This window comes from Thermothelomyces heterothallicus, assembly GCF_042370625.1.
Source record: "Thermothelomyces heterothallicus CBS 202.75 unplaced genomic scaffold P884_scaffold_44, whole genome shotgun sequence".
Taxonomy (NCBI): Eukaryota; Fungi; Ascomycota; class Sordariomycetes; order Sordariales; family Chaetomiaceae; genus Thermothelomyces; species Thermothelomyces heterothallicus.
In genome coordinates, this window is record NW_027192605.1 from 47,058 (window position 1) to 66,412 (window position 19,355).

A 19,355-nucleotide genomic window follows, 5' to 3' on the forward strand; every position below is an offset into this window, starting at 1 on the left:
CAAGAGCCCGTAGGCTCTTCTGTAAATGCGGCAGGACTGAAGGTGCGCTGCTTCGTGAGATGGACCACCCATGCAATGCAGATGTGAGCCTACTATTATTGTCTGTGACTCGGTGACTCGATGGCCGGCAGCTCAACCTGCGCCCAGCGAGCGATTCCGAGTGGTGCCAGCCCAGCATGCAATCTGCAAGAAGTCGAGCTGCCTGATGCCGCCTAATAGCGCGGATTCTCTTCCGGATAGAGCGCCGGCCGTCGCTACGGCAGATCTAGACGGCCAGTCACCGCCCTCCCCCCCGGCCCCTTTCCCGTGCTCCCCTTGTTTACGACAAAGAAAAAGATACAATTTTCCAGAGAAGAGGCGGTTCTATAGACAAGTCTTAAGACAAGATAAGGTCTAACTTAAAGAGGTATGTAGACTATAGGAGACATAAGAAAAACACGAGATAAATATAGATCTAAGGTCATTACCTAGCCAAGGTAAATCTCAGAAGTGTCCATGCTATATAGACGTACTTATAAGCAGGCGGGTTCGTGCTTGTTATAATTACCATATCAGACCATATATCCGGATAAATGTCAGGTGGGGGTAGAACCTGGTACGGGGCTACATGCCCCTTTTGGCGGATACGCTGTCTCGACCGCTGTCCCGAACCGGGTCGCGCGTGGTTGCAGGACACGCGGGCGTTGCAACTAAATTATTTTGGGAGCCAGTAATTACTCCGTAGAGCACCCGGAAAGAGTTTCGAGGAAGATACCCAATCAATTACTCCACCAATCCCTGGCGTGATCCCTCACGCACAGGGCTAGGTAACACGTACGATGTCCGGATTGTATATCCACTATGGCGACGAATATATAATTATTTTTCCGGGGTATGTCTGTAGGGTAGGTATAAAGGGCACGGACGACGGGATTCGGTTCCCTGAACGTTGCATTCGTGGGCATAGTTTGTCTGGCTCTCGCGGGGAGCTAATTACGCAACCGTTCCAGTGTCGCCTCTGGCAGCTGCTGAGCAAAGCATCAAGATGCGCATTTCGTCGGCCACGCTCACGGCGGCGCTCTCCAGCGTTGTCTCGGCTTCGCTGCAGGTCGTGCCCGGAGGAACATGGACCACGGTGAGTTCTGGCCCCCTTAGAATGAGTCGAGGCGTGCCTTGGGATCGCTAACAAGACCACTTCACGCCTTCTCTTGTTCTTGTGAGCAGCCGGACGGCGAGCACCTGCAGGCCCATGGTGCAGGTTTCATCGAGGTCAACGGGACGTACTACATGATCGGCGAGGACAAGAGTGGCGGCCACTCGTTCACCAACGTCAACTGCTATTCGTCGACGGACCTTGTCCAGTGGACCTATGTCGGCGCCCTTCTCTCCCGTACGGACTCCGGTGATCTGGGGCCCAACCGCGTCGTGGAGCGGCCCAAGGTCATCTACAACGACAAGACGGGCAAGTACGTGCTCTGGATGCACATGGACAGCAGCAACTACGGCGAGGCGAGGGTTGCCGTCGCAACGGGCGACTCGGTGTGCGGCAAGTACGAATACATCAGGAGCTTTCAACCGTGAGTGAACCATTTTGCTGCGAACTTCAACTTTGACCGGGTTAAGAGACATGCTCCGGATCGCGATTGACCCTAGAACGCCGCAGACTCGGGAGGGAGAGCCGGGATATGGGGCTTTTCAAGGACGACGACGGCAAGGCCTACTTGCTGACCGAAGATGTGCGTCACCCGAGAGGCTTTCACCAGGATGTTAGGATAACCCAGCACTAAACAAGCACGCCAGAGAAACTACGGCCTCCGCATTGTCGCGCTTTCGGATGACTATCTGACTCCCACGACTGACGTCTTTTCCTGGAGACTCGAGGGGGGGAACCGGGTCGAGGCGCCGGCCATGGTCAAGCTGGGCGACACGTACTTCTTGTTCGCCTCCATGATGACCGGATGGGACCCCAACGACAACCAGTACACGACATCCAAGAGCCTCGGATCCGGTTGGTCCGAGTGGAAGAAGTTTGCCGACCAGGGAACCAATGTCAGTTCAGCCCTCGGCTGCTCATGCTTCAAGTTTCCCGCATCATTCCGTTCTTGTTCTTTTCTCCCCCCTACCACGCGAAGCTTGGAGGCTGACGCGCTAGGGACCTGTTTTAGACGTACAACTCACAAACGACTTACATCCTCAAGACGAGCGAGAGCAGCGCCATCTACATGGGCGACAGGTGGGTCAAGGACAATCTGATGGCGAGCACGTACGTGTGGCTGCCCCTGAGCATCAGCGGCACCAGCGTCAGCATGAAGAACTTTGTCAGCTGGGTGCCGACGTCCAACTTCGCCTCGTGGCAGAGCCCGCCGGCCGAGACGAGCTACGAGGCCGAGGCGGCCACGTACGGCGGCAAGGCGCGCAACATCGACTGCTCCGGCTGCTCCGGCAAGGTCGCCGCCGGCTACATCGGCGGCCCGGACAACGGCAGCGTCACCTTCACCGGCATCCGCAGCGACATCGACGGCCTGACCACCATCCGCATCAAGTTCCTCAACGGCGACAGCAGTCCGCGCTACGCCAACGTCCGCGTCAACGGCGACGCCGGCAGGAAGATCGCCTTCCTCCCTGCCCGTGGCGATCCCGCCTCCAGCACCTTGCATGCTCAGCTCAAGAAGGGCTCCGACAACACCATAGTTATCGAGGGCATCAATGGCGGATGGGGCCCCGACGTCGACCGCCTGATGGTGCCGGTACAGTGATTTGTAGTCGCGTACTAATTTATTCGTCTCTGCGTTGCTCATTAATTAGTAAATAGCCGTTTTAAATGGATAATTGGCATTCTTTATGGAAACAAAACCACAAACATCCAATTTTGACCATTGTGCAGGTAAAAACACGTCAAGAGACGTGTGCTTAGTGTAACTAATATTACATAATTATACGTAATTACGTGTTGTACACTTCATAGATATTTATGGTTTGAAAGACTACCATGGGGGTTGGCTGCGATAATTATTATACTGCCGAAGTATCACCTAAAATATTTAAACTTAGCGTGAGAGGGCAAGAATAGCACCTGGTTAGACTCTGCTAACTTGGCACCGTTCCTGCCTCGTTCATATTAATCCCCCACTGGAAACAGAACGAACGAACCGTTCCTTCCTCAAACATTAGACCCCAATCCTCGCGCTTTCCTCGAGGAACAATACTACCAGGTCTTGCCTAGTGGTGCTCAACCCTCGGGGAGGCGAAGAACTATTAGATCTCTCTAATCCACCTCCTCTCTCTCCGTCCCACCCTCTCGCGCTTTCTCTCTCCCCTCCTCACCAACCAGCATCATCATCGTCGTCGTCGTCATCATCACCGAGTCAGCAGCGAGACAACAGCGCTAGCAGAAAGCATCCGATCATTCACTACCCTCGAACCAATGGGCGACGAGTGGGCACGTTTCCATTGCTTTCCCCTGCTCCCTCCCGAGCTGCGGCTGATGGTGTGGGAGCTCGTGCCGCGCCCGACGCGTGTCATCGCCCAGGCGCCCTGTATAGAATGCCTCGACTCAAAGCACTGGAGCGGGCCGCCGGACCCCCCTATGCCGGACCACGCCCACGCCCACCACCGCGACTGGCGCTACCGCTACATTGTCGTGCTGCCCCGCGGCTCGGCCATCTTCGCGCCGCTGCACGCCTGCTCCGAGTCGCGCGCCGTCTGGATCGGGCACTACGCCCGCATCCCTCGCTACATCAACGTCTGGCGGGAGCTCGGCCGGCCCTAGCTGAGCCGGGAAGGCATATCCGACTACGTGAGATCCTTCAACATCCGCTGCCATGTGCCCTTCGTCAGCTACGAGACGGACATCTTCGCCACATTCACCCCGTGGTCCGCCACCGACGGCCCCGACCAGACCCCGCGCCACCGCGAGATCCTGGCCATGGCCGGCGACCCCTTCATCGGCTTCAACAAGGCCCTCATCCAACACGTCGGCCTGCTCGTCTCCGACGCCACCGCCAACCCCAACAACGCCCCAGAGACCCTCGTATTCTCCTCGCTGCAGGCCATGCCCTCGCTGCGCACCCTGTCATTCATCACGTTCGGCCCGGACCCGGGCGCCGAACCCGGTGGTCCGCGGCCCGACTGGGCGCCGATGAGGCCCCCCGCCTTGCAGCGGGCCTGGGACTTTGAGCTGCGCGACATCTCGCTGACCCAACTCGAGCACCACCCTTTTTTCAGGGAAGGTATTTTCCACCAAAACAGCAGTGAATGGGTGCCCCCGCACCGTCGGGCGCCGTTCCGGGACCTCGTCCGCCAAGTCAGGGCCTGGCTGTTCCACGATGTCGTCGATGTCCCTTTCCTCGAGCGGTACCACATCGTCAGGTTCGTGGACATCTATTACATGATGGACGACCCGGACCAGCCTGACAAGCCGTGCCCCCTCAGCCGCTGTTACACCGGCCACACGCCGCAGGACATTCTGAACTGGGAGCCACGGTACGAGCTCAAGACCATATTGTTGTGCGAGAGGCAATGGGTGGGTGATCTGGAGGCCGTTGGTTTGTTTGATGACGCCAGGACCAGGGCTGGAGATTTTGATGCCTTCTTGAAGCTTACACATGGCGAAATGAATTACTTGGCCCGCCATGACGCTAGAGGGAGTACTGAGGATGCGGCTATTGAAGACGAAGATTCAGGAAAGAAGAGAAGCGAGGGGAGCTGCGGCGGAGAGGAGTTGAGAGACAAGTTTGTAATAGAAATTTAGAAGCAGCATCAGTCATCAACGGCGGTCACCCATGGCAGGACAAAATAATAGCACACGACCACCCTCCCCCCCCCCTCCTCTCTCTCTCTCTTCACTGCAGCGCTTTGCGGCCGTGAATTGTTTCATGGCTGGTTACAGCAATGCCTCCAAAAAGTCGTTAAAGTCATCCACCACTCCGAGTCCGGTGACCAAATCGTAACCCCTGACCGCGGACCATCCGACCGACCTGGCCCCGTCAGGGAACCTGCAGCCCACGCTCTCGCCTACTGTGACATCCCGGAGCACGTTCCTGACCTTTGCCGAGTACAGCAGCGAGTTCAGCCACCCGAGGCTTGGCTTGCCGGCCCGCATCCGGGCATCGTTGATCAGGGCCACCATGGCCGCCACCACGGGCGTGCTCGCGCTCGTGCCCAGCACCTGGCTGTTGTCGCCCCCCAGGACGATCTGGAACGCCGACCCGACGGCGCTGATGTCCGGCACGGCCCGGCCGCCGTGGTTGAACAGGCCGATCCTCGTGTCGTTGCCGCGGACCAGCGCGGCGAGGTACGGCTCGACCGCCTCGTCCTGCCAGGCCGGCCGCCCGAAGAAGTCGCTGAAGCCGCCGGAGCTGTAGGCGGCCCCGGCCACGGGCGGCCCCACGTTGCTGACCGCCCCGACGGCCGTCACGTACGGGCAGCCGGCCGGGAAGGTGGCGACGAACCGGCGCGCCCCCGTCTCGCGGTCCACGCACTGCGTCCGCCCCGTGCCCGCCGCCCCGCCGTCGCCCGTGGCCGCCAGCACGGTGGTCCCGCGCGCGGCCAGCGCCGCGAACTGGTCGCACACCCGCCGCGCGTACGCCCGCGGCACCCCCACCTCGTCGTCCGCGTAGCTGATGCTCAGCACGTGCGGCAGCTCCCCGTCCGGCTTGGCCAGCAGCGCCTGCAGGAGCTCCAGGAACGGCTCGTTGTCGCTCTGCGACGCGGGCAGCGCCAGGCCCGTGCCCGCGTCCAGCATCGCGCCCCGCCCGCCCGTGCTGTAGAAGACCACGTTGGCCGGGTAGCCGAGCGCCATGGCGTACTCGACGTCGAGCGACGCCTCGAGCCCGGCGTTGCGCGGCGAGTCCTGCGGGTTGGTGCCGTCGTTGACGAGCTCGACGGTGAAGTTGTGACTGTTCTTATCATCATCATTCGTCCTCCGCGGCAGCGTCGGCGCCAGCGTGTCGAGGAAGAGGTCCACGTCCGAGTGGAGCACCCATTGCTCCAGGAACCCGGCCACGCCGAAGCGCACCGGGCTCGGACTCCCGGGCGGGGACGGGGAGTAGCTGATGTTGTAGAGCTTCTTGATGCAGTCGGGCACCGTCGCCGCCAGACAGGGCAGGTCGGGAAAAGGGTTGATCATGTTGTCCGGGATGTCGGGCGTGGGCTTGGGCGCCAGGGTGATGCTGCTGCTGCTGCTGCTGCTGCTGCTCGAGATGGCGGAGGTGGTGCTCCTGCTGGTGGTGGTCGTCGTCGTCGACGTGATCATCGAAAAGGGCTTCTTGGTTGGCTTCGGGTGCGGACGTGGGCGAGGCCGCGGGGGCATGAAGCTGCTGATGGGGTGGACAAAATCGATGTAGTCGCGCAGCCACGCTGGGATTGTGTAGGACTGCGCCCGCAGCACCGGCGCCGCGTTGCTCTCCTCGTATGCGTAGTACCCTAGCTCGGCGTGGAACAGAGTCTTGACCGTTTGGGCCGATGCCTCGAAGCTGATGAGACTGCCCTGGTTGTGCATGTTCCGGATTCCTTCGGATCTCAGCCAGCCGAGGACCGCGCGACTCGACTGCTCCCCGGGCTGGCGATACTGGGCCACCTCGTCTCGGCTCAAATGCTGGCCAAATGACGGATGGTCCACATCCCGGCGCTGGCTGAATTTGGCCTTTAGTTCCTCGATTCCCGGCTCTTTCAGGGCCACGAAAAGCGTCATCCGGTCCGAGGCGCTAGCATTTCTCAGAAACACCCATCCGGGCGGTATTCCCTTCGTTTCCTCGAGAATGACTGCAGGGGCGGCGTGCACCAAGGGGATGACCAAGCTCAGCAGGGCTGCAGGCACGGAATACCGCATGGTTGTCGACGGCTCAACGAATGGACAGACCGGCACTGGTCTCGTTGTCGGCTAGATCTCCTGGCAAATCTTTTTTTGGGTGGGTTGGGGGTTGGGGGCCAGCAGGGCCAAGAGCCGAGGTTGCGACCGCAGTTATACGCCGGCCGCAGCCTATCCCCTCGTCGTTGAAGATGATCCTTGTGCATCGTTGCGTACTGGGTCCTTCACCAAGACGGGAGGACTTATAGCGTTCTTCTGGGCATTGTCATATCAAACTTGATATAGCTAGTGGGGCGAGCCGTGTGCTCAGGACTTGGTGAGGCTCGGCGTAATATGTATTGGCAGTCTGGGGAACGGAAGGACCGCGGTTGTGGGTGGGGGACGGTTACACTCGGTGACCCCTGGACACGGGCGAAGTTGCCATCCTTCGGTTTTCGGAGCGCTTTCCAGAACGATAACGCCAAATTCAGCCGCCAACCCCAAACCAGATCTCACCCTTTCCTGCACCTCCCCCCATTGGTCGACAATGGTAGCATTGTTCCCGTCTCGATATTGTGCTCAGTCACATAATTAGCTCCTGTGTCGACCCGAGCGCGAACATCTTCCGTCCAAAATCTCCGGCTGCGTGTCTGTTACCAACGTTGTGGCATGCCTCCCTTGGCATGCCCGGATCATGGTGAGCATACTTCTCGCCCTAACTGGAAACGTAAAGTGCAGGGTGAAGTAACATGTGCACCAGTCAGATACCACTATACCGAGAATTTGGGACTCACTATCCCGCTTGATTCGTTGGGGTACCAGACTCCAGACCGGCATCTAGTTTTAGTGTCGAGTCCCTTCCCGGTGGCAAGGCAGGTCTTGCAACAGTAGGAACCGCAGATGACCGCGTGACTCGGCCTCCGATATTATCCCCGGAGATCGGCTGCCCGACCCAAGAACAAAGTGGCATCGTGCCAAGGCTGGCCTCGTTACTCGTCCTGGTTGAGTCTCCCGTCGGTTCGGCCTCCGCTTCGACCTCAATATCAGACCCGTGTTCTGCTTGGACGCCCCAACGAGGGTTTTCGGCGATGCTTGTGCCGACCCGCTTGAGCAAGATGCCCACCAGCACAGGGCCGATGATAGTATTGAGAACGATGGCCCAGACGCCAATGACGAAGGCCTTTGGAGTCAAAAATGGCGTTTCATTAAGGCCGATTTGGATGATCAGTAGACCAATCTCACCGCGTGCCACCATGGCAGCACCGAGCAGCGTGGCGGGCGCCCAGCTTGAGCCAACCCCAACACTATCGGGCCTCTTCTCCGACGATCTCTTCCTGATCCTGTGGAAGATGAAGTCCCAAATCGGCACCACTATACCAACAAGAAGCTTCCCAGACACCATGAGTAAGGTGTAAACGACACCCTTCCAGATGATCTCGCCCGTCCACAACTCCGCGAACGGGATGGCGAAACCGATCGAGGCGAAAAACAAGGGTTGGAGGACGTATCTTTGCAGCGGGCCCAAGTAGTGTTCGAAGGAGTCTGCGAACCCACGAGGTTCGCCCGCTCCCCCTATCTGCTCAGCCCTCCCGCCCCCAGGCAGGCTACTCACGAAGGCGCCGGCCAGAAACGCGCCAAACAGCACTGACGCGCCCGCATAGGCGGCGATCGCAACAAATGCGCACAAAACGACGGCCATGAGGAGGAAATTGACCACCCGCGCGGCTCCGGCGGAGACACGAGGAGCGAAGAAGCGCCGGTACAGCGGGCCGGCGGCGAAGCGAGCCACGGCGGGCGTCAGGAGCGCCATCAGCGCGCTCGCGAGCACGGGGCGGCCGATGACCCAGCCCAGGCTGCTGGTGGTGGTCGTCGGCGCTTCCGAGCCGCCACCGCCACCGCCATCGCCACCGCCGGCGGCGGCTATCCCGCGGAGGTTGCGAATGACGCTGACCAGCACCAGGCCGCACACGTCGTCGAGGACTGCGGCGCTGACGAGGACGGTGCCGACGCGGGTCTGAGAGAAGTCGACCGGCGCCGGGGCGGCGTGGTCGCCGCCTTGGTTGCTGCCCTTGCCCTCGGACTGGGTTCTGGAGGCGCTCGACAGGACGACAAAGGTGGTGCCGAGGGAGGTGGAGCAGAGGGATGTCCCGACTATGAAGGCCTCCAGAGCGGCTTGAAGAGCGGGATGGTTGTGCTAATTAGCTTTGGAAGTTGGAAACTGGTGGTTGGTTCGGTGGGTGCTGTACCGTGATGCAAGCCAGCGTAGAAGAACGCAAACGACAAGGCGATGGGGGTGAGCACGCCGACCAGGGCTGCGACAAGGCTGAGGAGGAGGTTCTGGCGAAGCAGGTCGAGACGGATGGTGAGCCCCCCTGCTGATGGTTAGCAGCAGCAGGAGAAAGAGGAAGAGGAGGTGGGCGGCTATGCGGCTATAAGGAGGCCAAGCGACCACGCAAGCGCATACACCACGCAAGCGCATACCTTCAAAGATGATCAGGATCAGGCCTAAGTAACCCAATGCGAGAAAAGTCTCTTGCCATGGGAGGGCCAAGATGTTGGCGATGGGCACGCCGTAGATGAGGCCGACGATGATGTGGCCAATCAGCGAGGCGCGGACGACCTTATCGGCCAGCCATTCTGCAACGGCGAGGAACAGAAAGAAGGATATGAGGGTAAGAATTTCGATTACTATTGTCATACACTTGATTAGAATTGACGAATTTCCGGGACTGAAGGGTTCTGCAAAATTACTGCTCGGCTCATGATAAGATAGGAACGCGCGCGATGTGCCGCTTCCGTCGGCGGCCATGGTGCGTACGGTGATGTTCTGCGGACTCCAGCTTGGTTGTCGTCGCACCTCTCTTCCGGTGCACTAACGATAATTATACAATGCGCTGGGTCAGTTGTGTTGGGTGTCGAATTGAGCTTGTTGCTGTTGTTGCAAGGCGATTCGACGACTCCGTAATTAACTAATTAGTCCAAGGAAAAAGATCAGTACTCACAACAGTAGAACCCCAACCCTCCATTCGCCCCTGCATGGTGGTATATGACCGCCCAGACTAATCAAGGGGAAAGTGAAGAAGGCAACTTTAATGTTGTAGCCATCTAAAGTCATTGTGTCATTCTCCCTAACATGCTGTCTCGCGACATTTGTTTTGGATAACATGTGTTCCTCATTTCTTCCAAATAAATCTTGATAATTATCGGAATCACCGGTCGGCGTCCTCCTATTATGGCAGCAGAACCATGAAACAAATAACCATCTTTAATAGGGTATCCGACAATTGCTACAAACTTGCATGAGAAAGCAAATCAGAAAAACTCAAGAGACATCCCCGCCTTAATCAATACTGAGTTTTGACCGGTGTACTTTTCAAATCCAAAGAAGCTGCAGCAGAAGCACAACAAGACCCAACGAGCTGACGACTAAGCGTCCAGATCCGGCGGTCACAATGAAACCGGGCGTTGTGGAATTGTAATAGATCTATCAGGTAGTCAGCACGATATACTGATGGATGAGCCTGGCGATCAATGGGTATGTGCAAACATACGGGTGGCGTGTAAGCTGTTGAAGTTGGGAAGGGAGGCTCCGTCACCATGCCTGGCCACGACGTGCTGCTCGGCGGGGAGCTGCTTGATAAGGACGTTGAGGGAGGACATCCCGGGCCCGGCATTGTCACTGTCACTGTCACGGTGGGTGTGGCGATGCCGACGGTGGATATCACGGTTGTCGTCGCCCAGGAGGTCACCGTGGATGCGAGGCATTGTGACGCAGTCGTCGTGGAGAGTGTCTCCCCACCAGTAACCGTCTTACTGGATCCCTTGTGTGTGGCAGAGCCAGAGGAGGAGGAGCTTGATGTTGGGGATGACGTGCTGCTTGCGCGCGTCGGAGAGCTCGTCGCCGTGGTCGCGTGAGGAACGCCGCATTCCTCGAGACTTTGGCCCTACGCCATAATTAGCAGGAGGAAGCATCGGGGACAAGGATGTGTATGTATTATCTCGGCTTACATCCTCACAACACCACACTCTGCCTTCAAATTGCTCCCAGGCGCAGTAGTAGCCACTGTCACAGGCGCCTGCGGGCTCAAGTCAGCTCCGAGAAACAGCAACAGCCATTGGTGGTGGTGTTTCGGAACAACGCACGTCCAGACCCATTCTCGCAACAAGTTTGGTTCAGGTCGACCCGGTTGTAGCAAAACAACGAGAGGCTGGTCGAAGCCTGGCAGGACTCCCAATTCGGACCACAGGCGTCCTCGCAGGTCTGCCTAGGGTTAGCACAGAACTGAGTCGTTTCCTCGGATTCTTTCAGGCACCGTCAAATACTCACCCGTCCAGTTCCGCAACTCCCAAACTCAGGGCTATAGCCGGGCGGCGATGACTGACGGCGGTAGATATTGTTCGCTGCTAGATTTGCGCCTGGTGTGTTCCATCTAAAGAACTCGTAGGTCTCGGCTGAGACGATACCAACGAGCCCTACAATGACAGCTGCGCTCCTCCACATTATTTTTTCTCTTTTTTCTCTTTTCTTTTCGTTGTTTTTTTTTTCCTCCTTTGTTTCTCTTCTTTTTTTTTTGGCTGCGAAGTCGAGATGGTTACTGGTGCCTTGGAGAACGCAAACGGAGAAGGTTGAGCTCGTAAGGTTACTTACTTGGGGCTCCCGGCCGGTGGATCTTTGTGAGAATATGCAAGTGATCATGCCTTTGAGTCGCCCGTGGCGGTCTTTGATGGGCTGGCACTAGTGTGCGTGGAAAGTGTGCCTGGCAGCAAGGGCCCAACCAACCCCGCTGCTCGGCTGCCAGCCCCATCAATCGTCAATTCTGAGTTGTCCCTCGGCGAGCGGTGAGTTGTCCGCCATGCTAAGACGATCTCGGATTCCGTATGATTGGGCACTTGGCCGATCGGGCAAGAGTCGCGCCAAGCCACGAACGAGTCTTTTGCGTGTAGGTGCCCAATCAGGGTTGTGAGGCATGCAAGTTGCATCACTCGCGGTCTTCTTTCGGCTTCGCCATTGAGCATCTTCACCAGGGATTTTGCGTTGGGTGTCGCATTGGGCTGCAGATGCTAGTCATGTCACACTGCAAAGCTGGCAAAAATCCTCAGTTGATCGTTCATGTGGTTGGAGGCTAGAATGCAGGGTCCCCGCATGCAGGTACTTCCATTGCGGCCTGGGGCAGAGTCGTCATGCATTTCTCAAATCACCAGTCTGGTCTCGCTCGTCGTGGTCTTTGCTGCTTCTCGTTCTTTCTGTGCGCATAACTGATCATTGAACAGACGAGAGCATGCATCCCCTGAGTTGTTAAACCCGTCATTGCGGCCGTGCAGTCCTCGGTCTCTGCGCGTTTCGACTTCGAAGCGAACAAATTGCAACACCGTTATTACTCTGTAATTTCACCGCAACCGAAACAGTCGAGGAGGGCGCAGTTCTTTGACAAAGGATCGCGGAAGAAACCTTCGCGAGCGATGGGTTACTTCTTGGGTGTCACCAGCACCGGTTTCGTCGGTACCGGCGAGATGAGCGCGGTGACGTCGTACATGCCGTGCCACATCTTTGGCGACCAGATGCTCATCGGCGCCGGAATCCGAATCGGATTCTACCTCTTGTATGCCGCCGCCATCGTCGCCGTGCTGTTTGGCGTCGACAAGCAATTCCGCCTCTGGCACGGCGCGTGGGGCATCCTCGCGCTGTCCCTCTTCACCGCCATGTTCTCGAACTCCGTCGACTCCAACCTCATCATCATAGACTACGCCGTTCTGATCCACCTGGTGCTGTGGTACCCGGTCTACTCCGTCTTCACCGTTCTGTTCCGGCAAGCTCTGGTCGTCGACAGCAAAGACCGCCCGAAACGGGACGCGGAGTACTTGGAACGACTGCAGCGATGCCGACGGGCCGCAGTGACGCGACTCGACGTGGAGCGAGCTCGTGCTTACGCCGACGTTCTCAAGGCATTTGCCCTCCACGCGGCCGAAGAGGAGGCGTTGGCGGAACACGACAATGCCCAAGCGGCTCTCGGCCGCGCGATCCACCACTTCGTCTCGCACTGGCACGAGCAGATCGAGGTCCAAGACGGCCGAAGCAGCGAGGATGTCCAGATCGACGGAGGAGCCGTGACCACGGTCTACAACAGGGAACTGATCCAGGAGATCGCGACCGCCCCAACCCGCGCTGATATCGACAAGCTCCGGGACCTCTACGTCGCCGCACTGGTCCACTCGCAGCAGTCCGTGGCCGAGGCCCGGGCGACGGAGCAGGAGGTTGCGCTCATCGCCTCCGAAGAGCTGCGCATCAGGCGGCGCGCGCGGGCGCCAAAACACTCGCTGCGGCACTTCCTCCTGACGACGAGCTACAAGGACCAACTCACGGCGGCCCTCGGCCTCCTGATCTGGTCCGCCTTCATGTTCGGCACCGCCGCCCTCAACTGGCCCCTGTTGCACAACGGAAACAAGCCCGGAGGGACCTGCGACAACGTGCCGACCGTCTACTTTGTCTTCGCGCCCAAGAAGCCCTTTGCCGACCCCGGGTTCACCACCTTCCTGCGCATCTGGACGGTCGGCGTGTGCCTCGTCGCGGTCGTCACCACGGCGCTGGGGCTGTTCATCCTGACCGTCAGCCTGCTCGGCCCGACCGCGGTCGGTCTGCGCCCCTGGTGGCGGCGGCGGAAGGGGGACAAGAAGAGGTCGGTCGAGGACGGCCCGCGCTCCGACGTCGCCGCCGCCGACCCGCGCTCGGCGCCGGGGTACTCGCACAAGGCGCGAGGGCGCCACGCGCAAGAGATCCTCGCTTGCCTGCACCACAGCGAGACGCGCTCGGTGGAGCACCGGTACCGGAGCCGGACCACGGCGCCGGCGCGCTTCAGCCTGTGGACCGTCCCCTGGGCCGTCCTGCTGGCCGTCCTGCTCGTCGTCACGGTCGTCTGCGCCGAGCTGACCGTCACGCGGCAGGGCGAGAGGAACAACATGCCGCTCGACTTTGCCCGGCCGCCGCTCCACGAGACGTCCGAGATCTTGGCCTTCTTGATCGGCCTGTACGCTCTCATCCTGACCTTGCTGAGCGTGGTTGGCGCGTTTGCCGCGGCGGTCCTGCGGAATCGCCGTCGCAAGAACAGCGTCCGAGGGGAGAAAGGCCATCATCACGATCACGACGGGGAAAAGGGGCAGGGGGCGAAGGAACCGGTGCAGCCAGGTTTGGCATACTAGATTTTTCCGTTTTTTTTTTTTTTTTGCTTTGTCCTTTGTTTTCCCTTCTTACTTTTGTCTGATCTTAATGAACGAGATCAAGAGGTGGGGGTAATTAATTACATCTTGCCGCGCGGACCTGGCTACGCCTGCCCTTGTAGAAAGAGCAATTTACCACGGTGGGAATAACTAAGCTCTTGCAAGCAGAATAATTAGATGCTCTCTGCTACTAGATTCCCTCGATTATTAATCATTTCTATCTCAAATAGATATATCTCCATTGCACATCACTGGCAGAGGTCCGCAAACACCTCAGAGAAGGATCGAAGAACCTACCTCTGGACGGGGGATGGCATGTTAACTCTGTCCGTTGGGCTGGCCCGGGCTCGATTTTCCCCGATGGAAAATTATAAGCCCAAGTCTCAATTCCTTTAATGTCGAATTGGATGAAGTAGAATCACAGGCATTAATTATTTTCTCTCGGTATCTTGGTTTTGAACGACACTTTGTAGATTAATTATTTCCCCGTTGTTCTTGTGGTGCAGCCTCATCCATTTCTAATTAATTTAGTAAACCACAAATCGTTAGTTAATAATATTTAATTAAGGTGTCGCTCGCCACCCACAAGCACCTAATAATTATTGCTGCCAGCCCGCTCGCCACTCCAAGTCGATCGGTCAATGGATGATGGCTGCCGCCGGCAACCGCGCCGTCTGGCAGGATGCATCTGGCGTCCCAGGGGCGATCCGCTCCGCTCCGCCCCCTAATTACCCACGACGAGCTCGGTGACCACAAGGTGCTGGTCAAGGTGCACGCCTGGGCCATCAATCCCTGTGACTGACTACATGCTCCAGGACAGGAACCTGGGGCCCGGCTACCCCGTCATTCTGGGCTGCGACGTTGCCGGTACCGTCGAGGTTGTGGCGCCGGGCTCTGCCGCCGCCTCCCGGTTCCGCGTCGGCGACCGCGTCTTCGGCTTCGGCGCCAACAGGGGCTTTCAGGACTACGTGACCCTAGAGGACAAGCTGATGGCCACGATCCCGGGAGACATGACGTACCACGAGCCTGTCGTCCCCGGCCTCTGCATCGCGACCAGCGCTATGTTCCTCTTCGGGGAGGACTACCTTCACCTCGACTGACCCAAGCTGGGCTTGCCCAAGAACGGGAAGTCGGTTCTGATCTGGGGAGGCATCGGCCGTCGGCAGCAATGCGATCCAGCTCGTCACGGCTGCGGGCTACGATGCGACTGCAACCTGTTCCAGGAGCAAATTTCGACTGCGTCAGGAGCCTTGGCGCCGTGCAGGTCTTTGACTACAAGGATCCGGAGGTTACCGAGAGAGTCGCCGCGGAGCTCGATAAGGGCGAATGTGCAGGTGTCTTCATGGCGGCAGGGTTGAAGGAGGGCAATGTCGCCGCGTGGAAGGTTGCCGCAGCCTCCAAGCAGACGGTAGGCGATGCCCTGCTGTACCCTGTATAATTAAACACTTAACTACAGCATGAGAGCTGCTGACAGTGCTGCTCCCACATGATAATAGCTCAAGTTCGCATCGTCCTGTCATATCGATGACTTGGGTGAGGTCCCGAAGGGCGTAATTAGATGTGAAGCAGCTGCAGCCCGGGAGTTTCAAGCCGTTCCTCGACTGTTGGTTTGAAACAACTGATGCCACCTTTGGGGGATACCTGTCCGAAGTTCTGGCCAAGGGAGCCTACAAGGTTGCCCCCCAACCCCTGGTGGTCAACAGGAAGGGCCTGGAAGGAATCTAGGAGGCCATCGACCTCCGGCGCTTCATCGCCGAGAAGGGTCACGAAGGGGTCAAAGAGGCCATCAATCGCGCGAGAGGAAACATGGAGGAAGACCAAGGGGTATCGCCGGTCAAGCTCGTTGTTGAGTGACCGTAGCAGCTGGCGGGAATGGGGAGGGGGACCGTTGCACGACTGTGGCTAGACATGTACGTGTCGAGTTTCAAGCTTACAATTGGTTAGTACCAGAGTACCTTACAAATGGGCCTTAATCTTGCGAATAGCCAAGTTTAGCGTTGTCCATGGTTAGCATCTTTATGTGCATGCAATGCAGTCATTACTTTCAGAGTATTAAATGGAAAGATCTTGAGATGCCTTCCCAAGCCCATCTTTATTATGGTGAGATATCCTAATAAGTATAGGGCCAACCTGCTCGCCTTCTGATGATTTTCCTTTAAGTAGGTTCAGCATCTGGCTTCCGGCGTTTGACAATCGCATGGTCGGTTTTCGAACCAATGCTCTCCAGTAATCAGGCTTGCTATTCGAGTGCTTAAGTTGCAAGGGTCATGATTGTATGATTGAAGCAGAGCCTGATAATTAAGTCGCTAATGGTTAAGTCGCTAATGGTTCCTGCCCTAATTACCATCTCAGTCGCTTGACCCCCAAAACTGGTTGGGGGCAGTTCAAATTTCCCTCTGCCAGTTTTCCCGGATCCTTCCAGGTTTCTCCCTGCCTGATCCTCTTCATCGCTTGTCTCTGATACGCGATTCAAGTAGAGCAGGTGTTCAAGTCGTACCCATAAAGACCGTCGCGACACCGTTGACTTGGCGCAACGGCAAAATTAACACCCCATGGGTTGACCAAGAGCTTTGTCGTAATTACAATAATTAAGACCGCGTGATCCCTTGCCGACAGAAGAGTGACTCGTCAGTCTGTTGCTAACGACAGCGAGTCATTGGCAGGATGAAACAGGCGCGGGCCGACGACCATCCGGTCCTTGTCTGGGTTATAGTCCTGACCCGGGCCTCGGCCAACCAGGGTATAGTTCTCTCCGGCCCCAAAGGGTGGAGCTTGTTACCAACAAGCATTTGAGGTGCCGCGCTCCCGGACCCACCAGGGTGCAGCCACCCACATCTTCCTGGAAGGCAGGCCTGGTCGGCCCTCTCTTCCTTCTTCTTCTATCAACACCACGAATCTACCATCATCAACCATTACAGAGATACGAAGATTTGATCCATCCATCTATCCCAACACAAAGTCATCCTTTAGGCAAGCTTCACGTGATGTAATCTGACCAGACCCAAATTTTGCCCACAATATCGGTTTTTTGGCTGGTCAGAGTAGAAGCGGCAACCAGCCAATCACACACGCTGTTCGAATTCAAGACAACTTATATTGACCAAAACGGCTTGCCGCAAAGGCCAGCCGCGCTGCTCAGCAATTGAAGTTGGCTGACCCACCATCTCCTGGCCACGCTCGGTTCCGGCAGGACAAGTGTTGTGAAACGAAAAGACGAGTTTGAATTGTACAATTGCACGTCTCAACCAGTTGGTGACCTTTTTGTTTTCTTCTGTTCCCTCTCTCTTTGTTCTACCTGTTCATCGACGGTGTAAGTGCCTTACAATGCACAGAGCACTTGCAGCTTTTGGCCCATCGACCCCAACATGGACGTGCACCCCCTCCAACACCTGAGCAGATGGGATATGGCATCCTCCTTACAGCAATCGTTAAAGGCTTTCCGGACAGCGGTCAGCCTGGGCGCTTGTGACAAGACTCGGGCAGGATGCCCCGAGAATGTAGCCCTCCAGTTTAGGACCGCAATCTGAAGCGGCCGCGGGTAAGGGGCCGCCCTTGCAGCCGTCGTGAGCCGCCGCCGCCCGGTGTCCCGGCCAGGCCATCGGGAGATATAACGTTGAAATCGACGGGGTACAAAAAGATGATTAGAATCAGTCGATCCACTTCCCCAGATCTCGGCACATCTCTCTCACTCATTCTTCATCTGAACCTTGCCTATCGTTCTTGTCTTCGGATTTACAAGACTTTGACCTCATCGCATTACGCTTTCTCTTGACTCTTCCACGGACCATACCACCGATTAATCCAAATATGACGAACAAGCAGGGAACTAGATTCAAGCAGAATGACTGGCAGGATGACAATGGCCTCATGCACTGCTGCGGCGACTGTGGCACTTGCATGCTAGGCTGCTTCGTGCCTTGCGTTTGTGCGTTGGGTGACCGCCCAAACCGATACGCCTTCTGCACTGAACTGACGCTATCTAGTGATCAATAAGACCCAAAATATCCTCGAGGACCCCTCCGAACACCCCAGCGCTTGCGGCAGTTTTGGTGGCCTGTCTTGCTTTCTCAGCCTGTTTGGGCTGACTGGCGTGTAATTTACTACCCACCCCCCTTTTCTTCCTCTCCATTTCCCACACCAGAAGTCGACAGCTGACGGTGCGTGTCTTTGCAGCACTACATGCATCCAGAGAAGGCAAATTCGCCTCATGTACGGGATAGAGGGCAACTGCTGTTGCGACGCCCTCATTACTGGGTGCTTGCCCTGCTGTGCTGTCATCCAGAATTACAAGGAAGTCGATTTTCGCCGCGACAACCAGAACGCGTGGGGCATCAAAGACGGTTACAAGCGCCAACTTCCCATGCAGCATCCAATGCAGTATCCCACGCGCCATCCCGGGCGCTAAATGTGAGCAGTTGGTAGTACATGGAAGCGGTGAAGTTCTCTGACGCGCGGGCGTGGGCAATGGTGGGGGCATCTGGAGCTCCAGGAGGGGTTCGCTCTTCTTTCTAAAGGGGATCAGGCGTCGGTTCCGCTTCATTAGCGTTCCTCGTTAGATCCCACAACAATCCAACAATGCCGAGTCGTCATCACCTCTCCGAGCTGCCCAGCGTGGTGAAAGTCACGCAAGACATGTGATCGACTGCTTCGGTGAATGATTCAGTATCATGAAGATGAATAGGTAGTAGGTGTCACGACTATAGTGTGAACCTGAAATCGTCGCCCCTGTCCAGGTACACGACCTGACCCGCTAACCCGGCGGCCTCTATCTCCTTCTTGACGTCATCTAGCGGCGAGCAAAAGACGTCGTAGTCATCGAAGTGGACGGGGATCGTGACGTACGGGTCGACGAGCCTCATGAGCTGCACCCGATGCTTGCCATCCGTCGTGACCCTGATCAGCGGCATCTCGGGCCCGGGGATCGTGGTGCCGCCGAGGTGGTCAAGCATGAGATCGATCTAGTCCCCTTGCAGCCGCTTCGGGATCTCCTTGCGCTCGTCCACCATGAGCGTGTCTCCCGAGATGTAGATCCGGTACCCCGTCTCGAATCCTTCCTCCCCCTGCCTCGGCGTTCCTTCCACCGCCACCGCCGCCGCCGCCGTCGTTTTCGTCCACCCCAACTCGACCAACCACCCGTTCGTCGGCGGCACCGCCCCGAGCAGCTCGTTCACCCTGGCCAGCGTCCCGGGCGGGACATGCCTCCCGGGCATGGCCGTGACCTTAACCGCCGGCTTCCCCTCTCCGTCCGTCCCTCTCCTGCACAGCTTCCAGCCCCGCCCTCCCTTGCTCGTCCACCACGGGCATGAGGACCGCTTCGAAGGCGTCGACCCCCAACACGCGGCGGAACGGCCCGCCGTCGGCGTCTCCGACCGCCTCC

At 57.7% G+C, this 19,355-nt stretch overlaps 9 protein-coding genes across 9 annotated transcripts in view; 5 read left to right on the forward strand and 4 right to left on the reverse strand.

The window, feature by feature from the left end:
- Positions 1-914: 914 nt before the first annotated feature.
- P884DRAFT_252471 (glycoside hydrolase family 43 protein) lies at positions 915-2,864 on the forward strand. Its single transcript, XM_069440730.1, has 5 exons — positions 915-1,114; positions 1,204-1,556; positions 1,643-1,715; positions 1,780-2,028; positions 2,145-2,864. Exons 1-5 carry the CDS (start codon positions 1,025-1,027, stop codon positions 2,733-2,735), a joined length of 1,356 nt encoding a protein of 451 aa, XP_069293339.1. The 5' UTR covers positions 915-1,024; the 3' UTR covers positions 2,736-2,864.
- Positions 2,865-3,403: 539 nt separating this feature from the next.
- P884DRAFT_212760 (uncharacterized protein) lies at positions 3,404-3,748 on the forward strand (the record flags this gene model as incomplete). The annotated part of the gene is made up of 1 exon (XM_069439168.1): positions 3,404-3,748. One exon carries the CDS (start codon positions 3,404-3,406, stop codon positions 3,746-3,748), a length of 345 nt encoding a protein of 114 aa, XP_069293340.1.
- A 1,113-nt stretch (positions 3,749-4,861) lies between these two features.
- P884DRAFT_273463 (peptidase S8/S53 domain-containing protein) lies at positions 4,862-6,808 on the reverse strand (the record flags this gene model as incomplete). The annotated part of the gene is made up of 1 exon (XM_069442592.1): positions 4,862-6,808. The coding sequence occupies one exon, from the start codon at positions 6,806-6,808 to the stop codon at positions 4,862-4,864; it is 1,947 nt and encodes a 648-aa protein (XP_069293341.1).
- A 751-nt stretch (positions 6,809-7,559) lies between these two features.
- Positions 7,560-9,575, reverse strand: P884DRAFT_319702 (Sodium/hydrogen exchanger family-domain-containing protein; the record flags this gene model as incomplete). Its single annotated transcript, XM_069445363.1, has 5 exons — positions 7,560-7,603; positions 7,727-8,938; positions 9,013-9,141; positions 9,248-9,454; positions 9,518-9,575. 5 exons carry the CDS (start codon positions 9,573-9,575, stop codon positions 7,560-7,562), a joined length of 1,650 nt encoding a protein of 549 aa, XP_069293342.1.
- Positions 9,576-10,139: 564 nt separating this feature from the next.
- Positions 10,140-11,267, reverse strand: P884DRAFT_212705 (uncharacterized protein; the record flags this gene model as incomplete). Its single annotated transcript, XM_069439164.1, has 5 exons — positions 10,140-10,250; positions 10,318-10,710; positions 10,775-10,842; positions 10,910-11,027; positions 11,094-11,267. 5 exons carry the CDS (start codon positions 11,265-11,267, stop codon positions 10,140-10,142), a joined length of 864 nt encoding a protein of 287 aa, XP_069293343.1.
- Positions 11,268-11,815: 548 nt separating this feature from the next.
- P884DRAFT_102462 (uncharacterized protein) lies at positions 11,816-14,025 on the forward strand. Its single transcript, XM_069437028.1, has 2 exons — positions 11,816-11,915; positions 12,038-14,025. The coding sequence occupies exon 2, from the start codon at positions 12,227-12,229 to the stop codon at positions 13,958-13,960; it is 1,734 nt and encodes a 577-aa protein (XP_069293344.1). The 5' UTR covers positions 11,816-11,915; positions 12,038-12,226; the 3' UTR covers positions 13,961-14,025.
- A 601-nt stretch (positions 14,026-14,626) lies between these two features.
- Positions 14,627-15,832, forward strand: P884DRAFT_281237 (uncharacterized protein; the record flags this gene model as incomplete). The annotated part of the gene is made up of 6 exons (XM_069443516.1): positions 14,627-14,724; positions 14,799-15,041; positions 15,224-15,386; positions 15,475-15,528; positions 15,569-15,673; positions 15,704-15,832. The coding sequence occupies 6 exons, from the start codon at positions 14,627-14,629 to the stop codon at positions 15,830-15,832; spliced, it is 792 nt and encodes a 263-aa protein (XP_069293345.1).
- A 1,858-nt stretch (positions 15,833-17,690) lies between these two features.
- On the forward strand, positions 17,691-18,506 carry P884DRAFT_232975 (PLAC8 family-domain-containing protein). Its single transcript, XM_069439866.1, has 3 exons — positions 17,691-17,903; positions 17,962-18,070; positions 18,152-18,506. The coding sequence occupies exons 1-3, from the start codon at positions 17,786-17,788 to the stop codon at positions 18,381-18,383; spliced, it is 459 nt and encodes a 152-aa protein (XP_069293346.1). The 5' UTR covers positions 17,691-17,785; the 3' UTR covers positions 18,384-18,506.
- Positions 18,507-18,528: 22 nt separating this feature from the next.
- P884DRAFT_288256 (uncharacterized protein) overlaps positions 18,529-19,355 on the reverse strand; it is a 1,536-nt gene continuing 709 nt past the window's right edge. Inside the window, exons 4-7 of the mRNA XM_069443932.1 lie at positions 19,274-19,351; positions 19,094-19,209; positions 18,982-19,042; positions 18,529-18,936 (exon numbers count right to left, since the gene is read on the reverse strand). Of these exons, the coding sequence (XP_069293347.1) occupies positions 18,676-18,936; positions 18,982-19,042; positions 19,094-19,209; positions 19,274-19,351 (516 nt within the window). The 3' untranslated portion in view covers positions 18,529-18,675. The remainder of the gene's footprint in view (positions 18,937-18,981; positions 19,043-19,093; positions 19,210-19,273; positions 19,352-19,355) is intronic.

Coding starts and splice junctions, on each gene's coding strand:
- P884DRAFT_252471 (XM_069440730.1), top strand. CDS start 1,025: ATGCGCATTTCGTCGGCCACGCTCACGGCGGCGCTCTCCAGCGTTGTC. Junction 1,115..1,203: donor CCGGAGGAACATGGACCACG/GTGAGTTCTGGC, acceptor TCTTGTGAGCAG/CCGGACGGCGAGCACCTGCA. Junction 1,557..1,642: donor TACATCAGGAGCTTTCAACC/GTGAGTGAACCA, acceptor AGAACGCCGCAG/ACTCGGGAGGGAGAGCCGGG.
- P884DRAFT_102462 (XM_069437028.1), top strand. CDS start 12,227: ATGGGTTACTTCTTGGGTGTCACCAGCACCGGTTTCGTCGGTACCGGC.
- P884DRAFT_232975 (XM_069439866.1), top strand. CDS start 17,786: ATGACGAACAAGCAGGGAACTAGATTCAAGCAGAATGACTGGCAGGAT. Junction 17,904..17,961: donor CTGCTTCGTGCCTTGCGTTT/GTGCGTTGGGTG, acceptor GACGCTATCTAG/TGATCAATAAGACCCAAAAT. Junction 18,071..18,151: donor CTGTTTGGGCTGACTGGCGT/GTAATTTACTAC, acceptor GTGTCTTTGCAG/CACTACATGCATCCAGAGAA.